This window comes from Falco naumanni, chromosome Z (assembly GCF_017639655.2).
Source record: "Falco naumanni isolate bFalNau1 chromosome Z, bFalNau1.pat, whole genome shotgun sequence".
Lineage (NCBI taxonomy): Eukaryota > Metazoa > Chordata > Aves > Falconiformes > Falconidae > Falco > Falco naumanni.
In genome coordinates, this window is record NC_054080.1 from 4252487 (window position 1) to 4272248 (window position 19762).

Below are 19762 nucleotides of genomic sequence, written 5' to 3' on the forward strand. Positions count from 1 at the left end.
TCAGCTCACTGAGCTAAGCATACCAAAGCTGATTCTGTCCCTTTGTAATGTTCTCAAGCTGCCACCAACTTTCATGTGAGCTTGCCTTTCTTGAATGTGGTGGACCAGGTCAGAGTGTAAAGTACCATGGCATGGGTAATTCCCTTTCTCTCTGGAAAGTACTTGACAGAAATATCCTAGAATAGGTGTCATTTTCTGTGGTGGGTTGACCCTGGTGAGCAGCAAAAGACCCACATCTTTGGTTGCTCATCCCATCTCCTGCAGGATGGGGACAAGAGCAAAAAAACCCTCCTGGGTTGAAATAAGAACAGTTTAATAAGCAAAGGAAAGAGTAATGGAGGTGATGCAAAAGCAGTCGCTCACTACCTCCCACAAGCAGGCTGATGCCCAGCCAGTCTTTGAGCAGTGGTCGCCTAGGAAGGCACCCTTCCCCACCCAGTTTTATTGGTGATAATGATGGTTACATGATGTGGCAGGGAATATCCCTTTGATCAGTTGGTGTCAGCTGTCCCAGCTGTGTCTGCTGCCAGCATCTTGTCCACCCAAGCCATCTTGCAGAGGAGGGGGCAGAGGGGGAAGTGGAGAAGGTCTTGAGGCTGTGCAAGCACTGATCAGCAAAAGCAAAACCACTGGTGTGTTACCAAGGCTGTTTTAGTCACAAAACCAAAACACAGTACTACAGGGGTATTGTCATAGCCACATTACACCATAGCTCGGTCCTCCTGCGAATGAATGAGCTGTTCAAGTTTCTCATTTTCTGTTCTCTGTAAGTGTCGACAGGTGTAACTTACATTGTACTGGTAGACTTATACCTTGTTACTCTGATCTTTCCTGTACTGCTAATTGTGTTGTGTCATCAGTGCTTCCCAGTTGTTTGCTGCTAATAACTCGCGCTCTGTAATGTGGTTGGGTCAAAAAGCAAATACAAATCCTGAAACTGCACCTTGAAAATCTTCACTATAACTTTCCTTTTGCTCCATCATTCCTCTTGAATTATGGCAGTAATTGTCTTCATTTTAGGTTTTTGCAATGCACTTACAGTTCCTGTAGTAGTAATCTTCTCTGCATTGACCAATTTTCCATATGAGACTACTTCAGATTCTTTTAAATAATTCACATATATTTGGAAGTATCTTTGCTTAAAGATTTAGTGGTCAGTGGTGCAATTTTTGTTCAGCTTTGTGTTACTTCCTTTCCACATACTACCATGCTCTATGTTTTTGAGGGAAAAGAAATTCAGAAGCCTTGAATAATTTTAGGGTCAGTCTGATTGACTTCCTGGGTCTACTACAAAATTTACTATACAATAATTGTCACTAGAGCTGTTGTTTTGGGCACTGTTCCTCGCATAGCTATGTTATGGAGATTATCTTGAACTCGTAAACATCTGGGTGTTGCTTCCATTGTAGATTCTGTAATTCCTGTTAGTTTTACTGAAGTAATTTTCATCTTGCTTTTTTCATGATGTTCAAAATCATAACTCTTGTAGATACATGGGCAGCAAAAAAATATTTAGTGTGAGCCAGTTCATATGTCGCTTTTCATCTCTGTTCTCATTGTTCGACAGTCTTGCTTTTTGTATTTTCTTACGGCTAAAGAACTTTTGCTGATCAGCTTACTCAGTAAGGTCAAACTTGGCTTGTTTTTTGGCCATGCTCATTTGTTTTTTGCATTTCCAGTTCCTACAATTTTGTGTGAATTTATCCTTTTTCTCTTTCCTGTTTCTGGTTTCTTCTCTGGTTTTGAGTTCTACTCAGGACATGTGAGTTCTAATGAGATTAATGAGGGACTGTGCAACTTTGACTGAGTCAGTGTTAATTGTGATCTGCACTGTTCTTGTTGCTTCAGAGCTTATCCATGATTACTTATCCCAAAAGCTTTGGTAGAAGACAGTTAGAAGCTAGATCTGTAAAGACTTGCATAAATTTAACAGAAATCACGTTGAAAGATGCTGCTTTTTATTTAATATGAAAAAGACACAATGTTACTTTGTAGAAGTTGGTCTGTATTGAAATCTTTTTTCTGCTATCATAATTCTGGAAATAGGAAAATAGTTACATTTCTATATTATATGAAAAATAATGTTGCTTTATTAACATGCATGAGAGAACAAGAGTAGTGACTTGGTGGCAATCAATATGATGATCATAGATGCAGCTTCATAGTATGTAATTTTTAATGGCAATTTCTGAGCTTAAAATATGTTTTTCTTATTTATTTACCAGCACCAAGAACAAGTGCTTAATGATACACTGGATGGAAAGGAAATCTACAATACAATTCGTCGGAAAACAAAGGATGCTTTTTATAAAAATATTGTCAAAAAAGGTTATCTTCTGAAAAAAAGTGAGTTATGTTTACTTTTATGACATCTTTTTAAAAATAATAATAAATCAACTATTGAACATAGCATCATAGAATATGTGATGTTGGAAGGGATCCATAAGGCTCCTTGGGTCCAACTTGTGCTCCTTGCAGGACTAACTAAACCATATGACAAAGCGTGTCATCCAGCAGCTCCTTAAACTCTGACAGGGTTGGTGCTGTGACCACCTCCCTGGGGAGACTCTTCCAGTGGCCAACTGCCTTTCCTTAACACCCAGCCTGAACTTCCTCTAACGCAGCTTCATTCCGTTTCCTCCTGTCCTGTTGCTGGTCACCAGGGAGAGATCATCAGTAGTTTCTGCCCCACTGCCCGCCTTGAGGAAGGTGTAGATTTTGATGAGGTCATCCCTCAGCCTTCTCCAAGCTGAACATGCATACTTAGCGAGTTTAGTATAGTAATAGTACTAGAAAGGACAAAATTGAAGGATCTAAAAAGTGTGTGAAGAGTATGAAAGATGTCTTTCCTTAAGTAGTAGATGTATAGAACAACATAATATGTAAAATTACATGCAGTGTGAAAATGTTGATTGGCAGTTGTTCTAAAAAAAATCAGAGTATGGCCCAAAACTAGGCATCCTTGTCAAAGGTAGCATTCAACCTCATTAAATGAAGTATGTGTTCGTAAAAAGTGTTTCTATTTAATATGGAACTCATTAAATTCTAGCTGAACAGAGTAGGTTAGAGAGAACTAGAATAATAAATCCGCATTCACTGACTGCTTGACTCATCTCAATATAACCCTAAGGAATTGTCATTGAATAAGTCTTCAAAGTTCTGAGGAAGCAGAAAAACTTTCAATAATAAAATTTCTGCAAATGACAGAGACCATATTAGAAGCATAAGATACAGATTGTAATCTGGATAGTGACCAAAAGAGAGAAGGAAGATTTGTTTTTTACATATAGCCAAATACAAAAGAGACATTAAAAAAACGTAAACCACCCAAAACTGTAGACCCTCTGAACAGAACAGGGCAAGTATCTCTTCTATTGAGAAGTCAAATTCTGAGAGAAGGTGTAGAGTGAGGAATCGAATGAGAATGAATTGAAAACCTTTAGCTAGAAGAGACAATGAGATACTTTAAATGTGCAGGCTGGAGTACTGAGTAGGTGCAGAGAGATGCATGTAGCTGCATACGGGAAAAATGCAGTAAAATGACTCTTCCGTCTAGGAGTCAGAGTGTAAGAAGTGGATGTTGCATTTGTCTCTTCAAAACAGTACTCATTTATTGAGGCCCATGGTGGATTTAAGATTATCAAAGTACAAAATTAAGGCTGAAAGCTTTTTCTAAATGCATTAATTAGTTGCAGAAAGTTCCTAATCCATTGTCGTTCAGAGAACATTTTCTCTGGAACAAGTGGAACCACTTAGATTCTTAGACATGGTTGTGTTTGGGGCATGGCTGTGGTTGAAGTTTGCATATAACTTAATCCCATTTCTGTTCTTCAGCCATGCTGTTTTAAGATACTGTATGCAATCTGTTAAACATTGGTCAGAGTTTAGGATTAACTTTCTTATCTCAAGAATCTAATTTTTACTTAAAATCGTAATAAATGGGATCCACAGCATCGTTATTTGCAAACTGTCTAGATACTATCTTAAAACTGTCAGGAACTCACTGTCCAGGCAGCTCATATGCACTTGCTTAGTCCTGTTGAAATCTGTGAAAATGTTTAGAGAACGTTTTGCAACTCTACCTGTGTCTGTGAAGAGGGTCTGATTTTAGCCACATGTTGCATAAAATTGAGTGTGTGTACTGATATTATAACGTAGGTGTGAATACTTGTACATTGTAGTTCTGTTTGCAATTTCACAAAAACTTGACTGCCCTCTTTTGTTTTCTTCATTTACAAAATTTACATTTTCTTTTAAACAGTATTGTAACTTTTTGCTTTACTCTTCTACAGGTAAAGGAAAGAGATGGAAAAACTTGTACTTTATATTAGAGGGAAACGATGCCCAGCTTATTTATTTTGAAAGTGAAAAACGAGCCACAAAACCCAAAGGACTAATAGACCTTAGTGTGTGTTCCGTCTACGGAGTACATGACAGTTTGTTTGGCAGGTAGGACACTGGCTTTTAATTCTCATTCGTGCAGCAGGAGAGTTGACTGCTGGTTTGAGACATGTGCAAGACACCGGCAATATGTCACTAGTGAATGCCTGGCTTGCATTGTGGCTCTTGGTTCATACCGAGAGTCTGTAGTTGGTGTGAGTCGCAAGAAGCATATTTAGACAGATGTAGCTGATGAATAGTAATCTGTTTAGCCATGGCAACTCGATTGCTAGCAACTGTACATAACTTGCAGTCAGAAATTTTAGACTGTAGTATCAAAGTTTTATTGTGAAATAGGAACCGATGATGGTTTGAGCTTTTTTGCATTGTCATTCTTGAATATTCAGTGCATTAATTGTTCCATCTTTCATTTTACAGGTATTAGAGATTATGAACTGAGGGGCTTAATCCTTTTGAACCAAGGATTGGCAAGATAAAGAATTTTGTCAATTCCAAAAGATGTACTTTCTTTTGTTAGGGATTTGAAAAATAACTTGGTTAGATGGAGTCTGTAAATGCTTTTCTGTTTAAGAACAAGTACCTTTGTTAGATGAGACCAACTTAGTAGTAAACTAGTTCATATGAGTTAACATCCTCAGAAATTGGTTTTGCACAGTTGCTGTATTCAGAGAATTTTCACATCAAATCTCATTTACTGTAATATTTTGATGTTCAAAATATGCCAGCTGGAAGGGATGCAGTTATCAGCAAATCATTTGAGAATCAGAAGTCTTTCAGGTATTACTGGTAATTAACATGAAAAGAGTTTACATGTTTGTTCATTGGTAGTTAAAAAAAACAACCTCCACTGTCCTGTATTGTAATGTCTTATAGAAGAAATAAGTACACGTGCTTATTATGTTAGTGAATTGAATTGAAGTTGCAGTTATCTCATGGATCTTAATATTTATTAAAAAATTACAGATAGTCCACTTTTTATGAAAAAAATTCAAGACAAATGCTTAACATTACTGGCATTTCTTAAGCTGCAAAGATGGATGCTTTTGTTTGATCTGTGGGATTTTTTTAATAATTTTGAAATAATCAGTTAAACTAATAGAATGAGGAGCATAGATAGAGTACTGGAACAGCAATGAAAAAAATTACTGGAATATTCCTTATGTAAGCTGGCAATTATGCAGGAAGCTTAGTGTATATTGTAAACAAAGAACATTTTGATTAACAGCGACTAGAAACAGCTTTTAAATACACTGTGCTGTGAGTTAGTGTAGTTGGACAGTAAGTGGGTACTAAAGGTGGGTAGGAGGACTCGCGTGGTTGCACAGCTTCGGAAGCTGTTACTGAAGAACTGTAGCTGAGACAGTTCCTCCTGCATTTTAATTAGCTGGTAAAAACTGCCTTTCTCAGAAGTACAGTGAAGTCTGTAGCTTTGCATGGTTCTTTGGTGGCAATGATTTAATTAGCCCCAGACCTGGCTACTTCCTGCTTTCCCCCACCCTTCTGCGGCAGGGCCACAGAGTGCCGTGTCAGCATTTCTCCAGGCAGTGAAATAGATGGGGGAACTGAAGACTGAAACTCCTTTGCAAATGAAGTACGATCTTTCACATGGTGCTGGTTTTGGGACAGCGAAACTTCCTTGAGCACAGTGTTGGAAAGTCATGAGTAAAGCGTGCACTTTAAATAGCTTGTAATTTAACAAAGCAAAATATTTTTTTTTTGTTGACTTCTTGGCAAATGAGTGAAGGTACACAAAATGGCAAAGACACAGTAATTGTATTTAAGGCTCTAGAAGTTTGTGTCACATACATTCAGTGATTACTATGTGAACCAGTACACATTTTATTAGTCGCAAGAGCCATGGGAAATGTTCAGATAGGGGATTCCTTATGTTAATATTGTTTCCTGAAAGAACAAATCCTTAATGTATGATTAATTGCTTGGGAACTAATGCTGAACCTCTGCTGCTTCTAAAGTCTCTAGGACTGGTCCTCATTGACAAGTCTGCCCTTACCAGATAGCTCTTTTGCCATGACTGTAAGTCAGCATACATGCCTGTTCAGGTACAGACCATTCTAAAAGTTTATCATTATTCTGAAATGAACTAGCTGGAGCGAAGTGTGGTTTTCTTCAAATGATGTAATACATTCAACCCAAAATGCAGTTTTGAAGGACCTGAGAAATCTAGTTGGGAGTTCTTCCTCTTTCCGTGTCTGATGATGCTACATGTATACAAACAAAAATTGATGCAATGTTCAATGCTCGTGAAAGACAAACAGCAGAAATGCAAGTCCAGTGTAAACTTTGTTTTGGCACAGATCAATGAGTGAAGGTGTCCGTTAATATTACAAAGGTTAATTAAACTGACGTTTTCTGTTTTGTTTATTTTTAAGGCCAAACTGTTTTCAGATAGTAGTTCAGCACTTTAGTGAAGAGCATTACATCTTTTACTTTGCAGGCGAAACTCCAGAACAAGCACAGGTGAGAGCTTTTGTTAGTAAATATAATGTAAGAAGTAGTTTCTTGTCTTGTGATGTTTAATGATACTACCCTTCTGAAACGGGAAGCAAGTGTGTCACAAATAGTGGCTATCTCTACATTAGTAGGTGTTATAATGAAGTAGTAGCAGATCTCTAAGGGGAACGCAGATCCTGTGTTAACTGCACTTGGATGTTCTTTGGACGAGTTCCAGGCAGGTCCCATGGACTGAACATCTATTATTTTACATTATATGTTTCTGGAGAACTTTTTTTTTTTTTTTTGACCTAGTTCAATTCAGAAGAATAATTTACTCTCCAGGACTTTTCCATGTTATAAACCAGAGCATGGTAAGTGGGAGTTTTCCTTTAAAGGCATATTCCTGGTATGAACGAAGATGCTAATGCACGTGTGTGTGCCCAGTGACCAAAATGTATTGAACTGCCTTTTGCAGTTATTTGTACTGTCCATAAATTTGTGGTTGTTCATAGTCTTGTGCTCTGATCGTACATGAAAAGTAAGGTTTTCTCTTTTTAGTTGGTACCCTTTAGTTACTAGATCTCTAGTGGTTATGTTTGCTGATTGAGAATGGTAGGAGAGGAGCCTAAACTCTGAAATTCATTCACTGGCAGGAGAGCATATCATATAAAAAATGTCCTTATTTATTAAGTTTACAGCTCTGGAAGTCCACAGCTCTGAGATATACCAGTTGTATCAGAAGTTTTGCATTTGATTTCATTTGAATGGAATTAAAGCTGTTTAGAGCACTCATAACAGACTGCTATTCACCAGAGCATGAAGGCTGTATAAATTTGGTATTCTGTTTGTGCTGTATGTAAAGGAAACCACAGATTTTCCTGTTAAATTAATACAGATTTATTAGAGTTGCTGAGATGATATCAGAGTGATGTAGTAGCATTTGTCACACAACTTTTAATGTACCGCCTTTGAGAAGCAGTGTGCTGAATAGTAATTGAGAATTATATGTTAATTTCCACATTTACTACTTCCTGTACATTAATTTTTGTCACATCTGCAATGTCTTTTGTGTTCTACAAATTAAAAGAATTAAGAGTGTGTAGAAGACAATATCCTGGCTTGTTCCCTGAACATTTGGTATAATCTGCTTTTGGTTTTGATCTGCTTAACAGGCTGTTCACTGTGTTTATACAGAATACAGGGTGATTGGTTTTGTTGGTTTTGGGGTTTTGGGGTTTTTTTTGTTTTTTTTTTTTTTTTTTTTTTTGAGTATGGTTTTGGCCCAGGAAAGTTTATAGATATTTCTCTTTTGAGAAAGTTCCGCTTTCTTTACTCTGTTACATTTCGTAAAATAATAATTTTCTTTTTATATGAATACCCTCTTATAACGTGGTACATAAATACCAAAGCAGCGCCATCCTGCTGTTGTCTTTATGGTTTGTACCAAACAAAAGCAAATATAAAATGTAGCCTTACGTGCTTGTGTCACTGTGCTTACTGTGACACATTGCTCATTCTTGCTGCTGTAAGCTCTGGCATTTAAGGGGAAAGGTTTTCCTGCTATGAGTATAGAGGCGTATTTAGCATCCAGGAAATATTTTTGTTAGAGTGTTTAGGAGGCATTTGTTTCTTTGATAGCTACTCCTGAGAATAAGGAAACAAGCTGTTGAAACTTAGTGATGCATAGTTGAAAGCTTTTCCTTCTGTGGAAGGTTTTGAAAACTGAAACCCGAGCTGCAAAGTACTCTAGCTGAAAATAGCTGCAGTACCTGTTCCTGTAATTTTTAAATGTGGAGGATACTGTGAAGGGTAAGATGGAAACAGTGTTGTGGTTTTTCTAATGACATTGTTAAACTTTATTTTGAGAATAATAACAGATCTTTGAGATACAGATATAAGAAGACTGTTGGTCAAAACCTGAATTTTGCGCTTTGCAAGAGCTACACAAAATTCAGTGGTTGGGAGACAAAAACTAGAGCATGCGGCTATAACATGTCTTACGCCTCGCAAAGGCCCTTTGCAAAGTTCCTGTTAGCAACTGTCTCATGCTTCAGTGACTTTTTCAGAAGTGGCCTGGGGAGTTGGCCTCTTAGCAGCATATTTGTTTTTTAAAAAAATACACACAAGGTTCTACAGTCACTTTGGTGTTAGATAACCTGCTTGTTTCCTTGATAATAATGGAATCTATCCATCCACTCTGCCGTATGCATTTGTGAGCAGACGAAGTGGGGAGTGTCGGATATATGCTGTATTTCTCTGTTTATGTTTTAGTTTTTGTTTGAGGTGTGCATAATATTGTGACTGTGGTGCAGAAGTACTGGAGAGAATCATCACAACAGTTTGGCTTGTAAACTGCAATTTTGTCAGAAGCAAACAAGTTTTGCTTCGTTTTATATACCATTTGTAATTTCATGTAATATTACTAGACTGGAAAATTGGTAAAGGTCACACTGCATATCCATTAGTAATGCTTGTTGTTTCTAAAGGAGAAAATTATCCAGATTTGTAAATCCTTTATTAGGTTTTTGCACAGTAAAGTAAGAACTTTGCTTTAATATTCAAACTTGCATACTTTGGAATTACAGAAAACTTAAGTTTTGCCAAGGTAGAGTGAAAACTTCAGATACTCTTTTTTAGATATGTCTCTTCCACTGAAAGATGCTGTATCTGACCTTGTATTGTTACACTGTTGTGTGTCCTTCTCTCTTAGGACTGGATGAAAGCTCTGCAGATGTTTTGCAGTTTAAGAAAAACCAGTCCAGGAACATCAAATAAACGTCTGCGTCAGGTGAAGCTGATATTATGGGGTTGGTGGTGCACATGGAGGAGTTTTTTGTCTACTCGTTGCAAAACGATACTGATAAATCTTAGAATTCGCCTTTCAACAGCAGTAAATCCTGCATATACTTACTCTCCGTTTTGGAGTTATGCAGTATCCTTGCAAAACCAACCAGAATGACTCACACTTTGTTGTATCATCTACATATATAAAACCCAGAATGGCTTTAGGCAATCTGCTTGCGCTTTGCGAGGTATTATTTTCTGACTGCATTTGAGTGAAGTTGTAAAGAAGTCAGCATTTGGATTGTCTTAGCTTTTTAAAACTTAGGACATACAGGAAGCTTTAAAAATTTGACAAACTTAAATGACGTGTAAACAAAATACTCATTCAACTAATACTCATTTTCAGTAACAAATACATGCTGAACCATGCTTGTGGCTTAATTTTGCTTGGCCCGTTGAAAGTGCTGTGTTTGCCAGAATTTCCTCATAGGTAGAGGATAGATAGTCATAAATGACTAAGTCTGTAATGATTGGAGAATAAGGGAAATACTTCAAGAATTCCTGTTCTTTTTGAATGTTAAGAACATATTGTTTTAACAGACAGGTGAAAAGGGAATTAATTGGAATTAATGTTTTTCAGGGCACAGTTGTTCTGTAGCAAGCATTAAAGATGTTTCGATACTTCTAAATAAATGAACTAAATTAGGTGCATTCACAAATAAAGTGGCAGGTGGAATTGGGAGCTTCAAGCTGCAAAAGCAAAGGAAAAAGTGGTGATCTGAAATAATTTTTTACTTCAGAATGCAAAGAAAATGCTCATCTGCATAAAAAAATAGACTATAATGTGTTGCACAGGGGAATTTTACTTAATCTGTTAGTAAGGTACCAAATATGCCATTGTATTTGGAATTGTTAAAAACCTTTTATTCGAGGTGCCAGTCTTAGATATCAGTAAAATTTTCTGTGTGTAGAAAAGTTAGTATTTGCAAATTCTAATGCCTCAAAGATAATTTTAAAAGATGACAAGATGCCTTAAAAACATGGGGCATTTGCTTTCAGTAATTGAGTTACTCTGTCACTAGTGCCTCTTAAAATGTTGTTGCATTACTTCTGTTCCTTGCTCTCCTTACTAGGAAATTTTAGTTTTACTCAGTGTTCATATATTAACATTAAGCCTCTGCACTGAGAATAAAAATTAATTCATTTGTGTGTTTTGTATTTCTATTTTAGCAACAAAAAGTAAATTTTGTGTATTTTTTTTTTTTTAGGTCAGCAGTCTTATTTTGCATGTAGAAGAAGCTCATACACTCCCAGTAAAACATTTTACTAATCCGTATTGTAACATCTACCTGAACAGTGTCCAGGTAGCAAAAACACACATCAGGGAAGGGCAGAACCCTGTGTGGTCAGAAGAGTTTGTCTTTGAGTAAGTCTTAATCTTCTTGAGTTACTGAATTTCACTGCTAAGTTGCATTGCATTCAAGATTCTTAACACTGTGTACTGTTTTGCATATGCTTTTTAAAAATACAGTATGTGTGTTTATACAGCAGCAACTTTTCAGCCAAATTGTGCATGGGCAGAATATTTTGTAGACACCTAAGTATCTTTGTTAATGTGTCTTTGGCTGATGATGGGAACGCGGGATTGATATGATTTTAGAAGAAGCTTAAATGCCAGACAAATATAGTATTAACTGAGGCTTTCTGTCTTTTCTCCTAGTGATCTTTCATCTGATATTAATAGATTTGAGATAAGTCTTAGTAACAAAACAAAGAAAAGTAAAGATCCAGATATATGTAAGTATTTTTCTGTAAAAGGTACTTGTATGTTGCAGCAGTGGATACTTTGTGTGGTTTTCATTACTCTTGTCAAACCGTATCACAAGAGAATTAAGTCTGGGTTTATGCTCACCATAATGCTGTGTTTGTGTGTTTTGGATGTCTGGTACTGGCTTTCCATTAATGTTTTTACAATGAGAACCTGCATATTTATTACTGATAAATTGCACAGTAATCCAGTCTTTTGTATCTGATGGCTTTTTTAGCTCTGCTCTAGAATAGCCGTTGTATTCTACTATGACTGTGCTTACCAAAAAACAGGAGGAAAGAGAAGCTGTCATTATTAGTCTGCTCTATAAAATACTAAGTTCCACAGAGTTTTAAGTCTGATTGCATGGAATTGCTGTTCAGGTTTTTTGTTGCTTTGAGTGAGAAAGATGAAAGGTGTAGTACTTTAATTATTTAAAGGAAATAATTAAAAAGAAATAAATCTTGGGAGGTCTTTGGACAAAATTTGCCTTGTTTTCTTTCTGTTTTATCTCATCTTTCTGTTTTCCTTGTACCACTCTTGGGCTTTAACTTGAAGTTACCTCAGTATCACCTTGAATGGGAAAGGATCCATAGTTTCTTCTGCCTTTTACAGAAGTTCTTAAGAATTTGTTTTCCTCGTGTTACCCAGACAGCTGCTTCTTCAACTGTGGTTTTGTTTCTGTTCCAGCAAATGAACAAGAAGCTGGTAAAATCTATCAGCTTTCTAGAAAAGAAAGGGTTTGAAGAATATAGCTTTTAGAAAAACTTAAAAAACTTGAAATTATTTTTTTATTACTGTTTGTTAATTTAGTTCTCTTCCCACACAGTGTGTTTTTAGTTTTGTTTTTTTTCCTTATATTTAAGGCATCTTGTTTCCCACTGTTACTTGTTCTGGAGCAACTTCAGCCCTCTGCCACCTCTTTGCTGCCTGCAGGGCAGGATACTGTCCCTGCCCCCTTCAAATTTATTCAAAGTTTTTTTTTCTTTTCCATTGTGTTTAGAGCTGACTGTTCCAAAGCCTGTCAGAGTAGTTAGAATCTATTGCAGTTGTTTTCAGTTTACATAGATTGTGTTACTGGCCTGTTATGTTATACCTCAGTGCTAATTTCTTGATTTTCCGTATTTTTTTTATCGGTAGGGAAACTTTGACCAAAGTAGAGGAATTACTACTGATTTTGAATGCGCTTGCAGAACCTAAATCAGTTTCAAGCCTGTTTCTCCTTCCTCTGACTAGAAAACTTCCTATGTAGCGGGAGCAAAACCCAATACATTCCCTCTGACAGACAAGAAGGCTCTAACTGCAGTTGTGACCATGTTCTTGCACTTTTTATTCACTTGATGTGGAAAGCTCATTATCTATCCTACACCAAAGCTCTAGTTAGTAAAAGAATCTTTAAAAGGGTAATTCTTGAATGAGGTACTTCAGTAACTTCTTTTAAAATGTTTTTGTAGTTCCTTCCGCTCTGTCCAGCTTAAGGAGGTTGTGTTGTCTCTAGATGCATCCAGCTGATAGGAGGTGACATAAGGTTTCCTTTTCTAGGTCAGGAGCGGGACTGGCTGAGTTTCTTGATTGCAATTAGGTACACTCTTACGGCATAAGCCAACAGTCCTTTCATTTTGGGATAAGGGTTAGACTAAGTCAAGGTGAATGAACACATGTCTCACAGCCCCAGCCCTATGAAATGTATGAAGTGCAGGGATACCTATGTGCTGCATCACCTCAATACCTTTTGAATTCTTCAGAAGAGGATTGGTTCCTTTCCTGGACATCCTCCTTTTCAGCCACAGCTGTTAAATGTGGACTGCTGTGGAGTGGGAGTCAGGTGAAGCTGGAATTACTCATCTTCCCTGTTGGGTTAAGTCAGCTTTTCTGCTTGCTTTTCCTGCTATGTAGTGCAGATTGAAGCCCAAAACTCTGTTATTGGTCTCACTGCTTTATCTCTTTCATCATAGCACTGGTTAAATACCAAAACAATATCAGCATGAAGGCTGTTTTTCCAGTATTTTAAAATATATACTGACTTTTCAAGTCCTTGGCTTTGAACTTTGCCTATTATGAGTATTCCATAATCATTTTAGTATTGTTGTTTTTACGAACTATTTCCAATAGTGGAAATTATGCTAAACAGTTTACTGTCAATTCTGTTTAGATTTTTGTTTCTCCAACTATGAATTGCATAAGGTTTTATTCAAATAAATACATATAAAATGGCTTGATAAAAATAAAGCCCTGGAATGTATTAGTAGACTTCACCTGCTGCTACTGCAGACTGGGATGCTTAGGTGTGTTTAGACAGTTGAATTAGTAAATCTTGTGGGACAATACCCCACACAATGTTGAACTGGAGTGGAAGTTGTGGTTTGGTTTTGCACCATGATAGTCGGTCAATTTCAAATTAGTTCATATTAAAAAAAGAAGCATTTTTATAATGGAGGCGGCCACCTCATACAGGCAGGTGCACATGGCAAAGTAATAGCCGATGTCGTTCCTTTCAGGCACAGTTATTTGCAGTAGTGCCAAGGCCTGGGTTTTGGAACTGATAGCTGTTATTATAGGAGGATGGGTTGTACTAACATGGCAGTGACTTGGGGCTGCAAAAGGCAGGATTTCGTATGTCCATGTATTTAACAATTTCCTTCTCAAGATTTAAAATATCTTGTATTCTTAAACAATTTGATTAGGGTTTTTTTGATGGCTCTCTTTTGTTCTGTCGGGGTTACACAAAGGCTTCATAGTAAATTCAGGTTCATCTCCGGTCTGAGAACTGGAGCAAAGCTAAGTTTGAACCATTTTTCACTTTGATTCCCATATTATAATTACTAACAGTCAAAATATAATCTTGATTATGCACAAAGTTTCCTTAGCAAATAAACCATTAAGAAAGCTCTGTCTGACATTTTGTATGCTAGTGTTCATCATGTAAAATACTGTGATTCTTTCTGGATCAAGGTCATTGTCAAGAGAATTCTTACCTGTGTCTAGAGAGAAGCAACTATTGTTTTGATTAGTTTCTGTATGTTTATTTTTCTTTCAAAATGTGCTAGATTGCAAAATGTAAATATCCTGTATTTTTCGACTATAGTGGTCTCTTACTGGAGGTAGCTACTAATTCAGTGTAACCTGCTAAATGGAAAAAAATATTGTTCCTTTGAAGTTATTGAATATAAATTATGGTAGCAACTGTTCTGCAGTCCTTGTACAGATATTTCTGTTCTGATTTTTTTTTTTAAAACAAAGTAAGGTTACAGTATTTTTACTGTAGCTATCAAGTGCTACTATAAACACAAGGAAAAATTAAATCATCAGTTTATTCTTGATTCTAAATTTCATTCATGAGTTCTCTCCTTAAGATAAAGGTGCCTTACATGTGCAAGCAAAATAAGAAAAACACATTGCTTAGTTGTGGGTACAGGAGCTTTAATGCTGGGGAGAAATATCCTGGGAAGGTCAATTGATTACCTGGTCTGAAGACATATTCCCGTCCACACTGATGATAAGTAGCAGGTGGTAATGAGTTGTTATTGACACTACATGACTATTTGAATGCATTGGCTTATAGCAGTTTATCAGCCCCAAAGAATATGAAATAGGCAACAGAAATGTCCTGAAGTGAGCATTATAAATGTGATGCTTTTCTATTCCAGTATCAAATGATATTCTGCTCTGTGTCGCAACACTGGGGCAATGGGAAGTCTACTGGAACTGTTGACAGTTTATGCAAAGCAGTATGCTGTATGTGCATATTTGCAGAAATGTGGAGAAAACTACCAAAAACACCAAAAAACCAAACCCAAACCCCTTGCTTTTGGTGTGTTTGGGGTGTTTTTTAATATGAGGAACTTAAAAGCAGATGTCACTGAGAGGCATGGAAGGAGTGTGTTTGTTTGAAAGATCCCAACTGGCAGAGTAAATGTGAAACTGCAACCATGGACCCCTCTTGGAGCACGGTGGGTGCTTCACAGCCACAGTGTTGTGTCTGCAAGTGCCTGGGCCATTTCTAGGTGAAATAACTCTGTTCAGGAGTGTGTCCACCTGCTGCAGATGGGCCTGTGCTCCCACTGCTGCAGCTTGCTGCACAGCTGCTGGGCCAGGCTTCAGCTGCAGCCCGGGTTGCTGCTTGACAATTTCAAGGTGCCCACGCCACTGAAAGGTGAATTAATGATCTGGCCATCCTTGAGCTGACTTTCATCATTATCTAGGCAGCAAGTTGCTTGGAAATATATTTTTACATAATGTGTATAAACTGTTACAGCCTTAACCTGGAAGTCAGCATAAAATAAATACATCTGGCAGTATAGCAACACTGTAATAATAAATATTAAGAAGTAACGAAGTGGGCAAGGAGCATGCTGATGGTGCTATCAGCCCAAGGCTGGAAAGAAGACAGTGAATTCTGAACACTTAATCTGTTTCTAGTCTCTGACTGCTACATGGATTTGCAGAGGAGCACTTTTTTACTCGCTGCTTGGGTGTTACAAAGAAAACTGTGTCAATATCCATGTGGCATTTTTGTATGTGTATATATGCGTTCTTTACAGAATGCTTTATATTTCTTCGGTTTACGGAGTTTGTTAAACCATTGAACAGAGCATCTGTCAATACATTGATAGCAGAACCCTTGGTTATTCTTATTAATACTCTTTCGCTGAAACGAGATGACGTGTGCCAAAAATAATGCTTTTTATTCAATAGTAGCACTGTTTTTCTGGAGATAACGTACTTGAACAATGCTCTTTTTTTCCTTAAGTGTTTATGCGTTGCCAATTAAGCCGATTACAAAAAGGACATGCAACAGATGAGTGGTTTCAGCTCAGTTCCCATGTACCATTAAAGGGTATTGAGCCAGGATCTTTGCGTGTTCGAGCACGATATTCTATGGAGAAGATCATGCCAGAAGAGGAGTACAGTGAGTTTAAAGAGGTATGACGTTGTTTAACTTGCCTTGATATATCTGTTAAAACTAGTTTTGTTGGTTGTTTGAGGTAGATCTCAGTAACACTGGTTGACATCGTTAAGCAATATTTATAATGATGTCCACATATCACTACAGATGTATGATAGCAGTTTTTCCAGAGCTTTTATGTGTTAGGAGAAGCTTCTGAATATTTCAAAATTCTGTTTCTTTCAGCTTATACTTCAGAAAGAACTTCATGTGGTCTATGCCTTATCACATGTTTGTGGACAGGATAGAACACTGTTGGCTGGTATTTTATTGAAGATCTTTCTTCATGAGAAGCTTGAGTCCTTGTTGTTACGAACACTAAATGACAGGGAGATAAGCATGGAAGGTACTGCGCTAAAATACACTAAAGTTTACTGGAACTCTGGGCAAGTGGGGGGAAGGGGCTCCAGCACCCTCTTTGGTTTTGTCCTCCTTTAGGTACAACATATATCAAAGTGTAAATATAGCACATTTTTCTTCACTTTTTGTTGTCTCCTTTTCTCAGCTTTTCAATTTACTGTCTGGTTTTTTTTCAGATGAAGCTACTACTTTGTTTCGTGCCACCACTTTAGCAAGTACACTTATGGAGCAGTATATGAAAGCCACAGCAACAAGTTTTGTTCACCATGCACTGAAAGACTCTATATTAAAAATAATGGAGAGCAAGCAGTCCTGTGAGGTGATAACCTTGAACTATGTTTTTAAACATTTTGGTTTGTTGACACAATTACCTGCTGGTTGGTATGTTTTATGTTTGCCTGAAATAATTGCTTCAGAGGTATTTATTAATCTCTCGGAACTAAAATTAATTTATATAAGGAATACAGGAACTGAATTGATTGAGGGTTTTTTTTATTGTTATTCTGGCTTTGAACAATGTTAATATTAGATCTTCTAAAGTTTTTTATTTAAAATTTCTTTAAATTATCTATTTATTGTTCAGCAATTGTAGGCTGTGCTTTAGGAGTTACTGCATGTCCTAGCCTAAGTAAGTAAACTCTAGTGGCTGGGGTTTTTTACTGGTTTTTTTTTTTTTTTTTACTAGCTTTTTTACCAGTAAATTCTAGTAAACTCAAGATACCATAGAGGTCAATGTCTGAACTTCAGTTTGAATTTAAAAATTCCTTATATTAAACGATTGCTATTGATCCTGAAACTGTTTCTAAAATTACCCTCCTAACTTCTTTCTTTCATTTTAACTGCGCAAAGTATAGGGAGTCCTCAGAAATTTGGATTGAGAGAGACAAAAAGGTCATGCAGATGGGATAGTGGTAAATATCTGAGCTGTTAAAAGCCAAGCCTATTAGAACTTAAAACAGTTGCTTCTTCACTTTTCCTCACTTGCCATTGAAACAGGCTTGTGAGTTGTAGAATATACTTGTACAGCAGCACAATATTTAATTTACTCTGCAGTAGTATTTGCTGTGTAGTATTATGAATTTATGTATCTAGTTCTAGTTAGGAAGAGAAGCCTAATGTTTTTCTCTTTTTGTTGTAGTTAAATCCCTCAAAGTTAGAAAAAAATGAAGATGTAAACACTAATTTGGCGCATCTACTCAGTATACTTTCAGAATTGGTGGAGAAAATATTCATGGCTGCAGAGATACTGCCTCCGTAAGTTTGCACTTCTCTGTTCAGACTTGTATTTGAAACTCCTATTTGTATGAATGACCTGTCGCCTTAAAATGATGTTCTTATTGGTTCATCTTCGGCTAATCAGTTATAATTTAGGGTATTACGGTTGCTGTATGCATATACAGAGGAATATAGATGGGAAAAAAAACCCACTTTTTAGGAATTAATAGTGCTTTTTGCAAAAGTCTCTGGCTAGCCCACGTGCCTTTCTTTGAAGAAGTTACTAGACCCAAGAGCTCAGGGAAAGAAGAATAATAAAAATAACCAAGCTTATATTTCCGCAAAAGGGTAGAAGGCAGTATTAGTTAGCAGGCAATTTTATATGTTTCAGTTTGTTACAAATTCTTTCCAGTCCTCCTTCTCTGAGAAAGGGGTGGAATTATTAACAGCATATTAAAAATACAGGAGGGTAGGAGTAGAATGACACTGTGCTATGATTGCTTCTGTCTGCTAGGAAAATGTAGCAGTTATATTTTTTCCCCCTTTTTTAATTGCTATAACAACTTACTTTCATAGCTCAGATTTGAAACCATCTAATAAAAACCGCATAGTACTAACAGATTTTTTTCACTGTATCATTAGTTTTTTTAATTATAAAATATCCTCAATTTTGAGATGGCAGAGTACACAAATGTTTTTTGTGTTAGTGCTGGTAAGGTTAGCTTTAAAAGTTGCACTCCTTTTAAATATATGATGCAGCTCTCAACGTTTTTTGAAATGCACCATAATTCTCCCATTTTTTAACGGGAGAGGACTATTGGTGGGTTGCTTAACTTTTAAACACCTAACCCTCATATATGGAAAGAATAGTTATTTTTCTCCTCTTAACTAAACAATAAATAATAAAATCAAACCATCAAAATTGCCTTTTTTTAAAAAAAGGAAATACTACTTAAAGAGCTATAAAACACTTAATGCACATCTGAATAATCACTACATTGCATATGGAATTGTGCATTAGTGAATGTGTTTCCTTGCCACATATAAATTTACTTTTTAATAGAAGTTTAGAAATTTACTTTCTATTAACTTACAAATTAACTCTTAGTTAAAGCTAATTTAAAGCTTATGTCTAAATTATAAATGTAGAATTTATAATAATTCTGTATCAAGTAGGAGGTTCTTCTAAATCCTTTCTGACTTTTTGATTCTGTAAGTTTAAGAGAATGAGTAATTAGCCATTATTTTTGCAGGACATTGAGGTATATTTATGGGTGCCTACAGAAGTCTGTTCAAAACAAGTGGCCAGCTAATACCACCATGAGAACCAGAGTTGTTAGGTAAGTTACTCGTCACTTTACTCTGAAAATAGTCTTTTCAAGTCTTGTTAAAGACTCACTTCAGTGTGTTTATGTTTCTTCCAGTGACAAAACTGTATAGAATTTACATAGGTTACTGCAGTATTTAAGGTATTTACAATGCTGAGGCATGATATCCCAGTTAAGGATTATGAGCCTGCTAGATTCTTCATCATGTGCTTAGAGCCTTGCCCAGAATAAGATGGTGTAGTATAGAGGTCAGTATAGCTGTACTTAATAGTTTTGACTTCGAATTTACTTGCATTTTGTCAAGTTTTACAAACTAGTTTGAAACAGCAATTTCCTTTTTCATGCTGGGAAAGCAAAACTTCTCTCAAAGCAATAGTTGCCCTTGTGGTACCTGTAGAGAGCACTGACCTCTGAAGATCATGTTCCCTGTCATACGCCAACTGGGAGGACTGTGCCTTATCAGGGGAC

The 19762-nt window shown here is 36.6% G+C and overlaps 1 protein-coding gene across 1 annotated transcript in view; it reads left to right on the forward strand.

Moving 5' to 3' along the window:
* The window catches only part of RASA1 (RAS p21 protein activator 1), a 68041-nt gene that overhangs the window by 35468 nt on the left and 12811 nt on the right, over positions 1 to 19762 (forward strand). Inside the window, exons 10-20 of the mRNA XM_040579284.1 lie at positions 2226 to 2346; positions 4293 to 4449; positions 6792 to 6879; positions 9566 to 9643; positions 10908 to 11065; positions 11360 to 11436; positions 16197 to 16369; positions 16578 to 16737; positions 16928 to 17070; positions 17890 to 18005; positions 19220 to 19306. Coding sequence (XP_040435218.1) covers positions 2226 to 2346; positions 4293 to 4449; positions 6792 to 6879; positions 9566 to 9643; positions 10908 to 11065; positions 11360 to 11436; positions 16197 to 16369; positions 16578 to 16737; positions 16928 to 17070; positions 17890 to 18005; positions 19220 to 19306 — 1358 coding nt within the window. The remainder of the gene's footprint in view (positions 1 to 2225; positions 2347 to 4292; positions 4450 to 6791; positions 6880 to 9565; positions 9644 to 10907; positions 11066 to 11359; positions 11437 to 16196; positions 16370 to 16577; positions 16738 to 16927; positions 17071 to 17889; positions 18006 to 19219; positions 19307 to 19762) is intronic.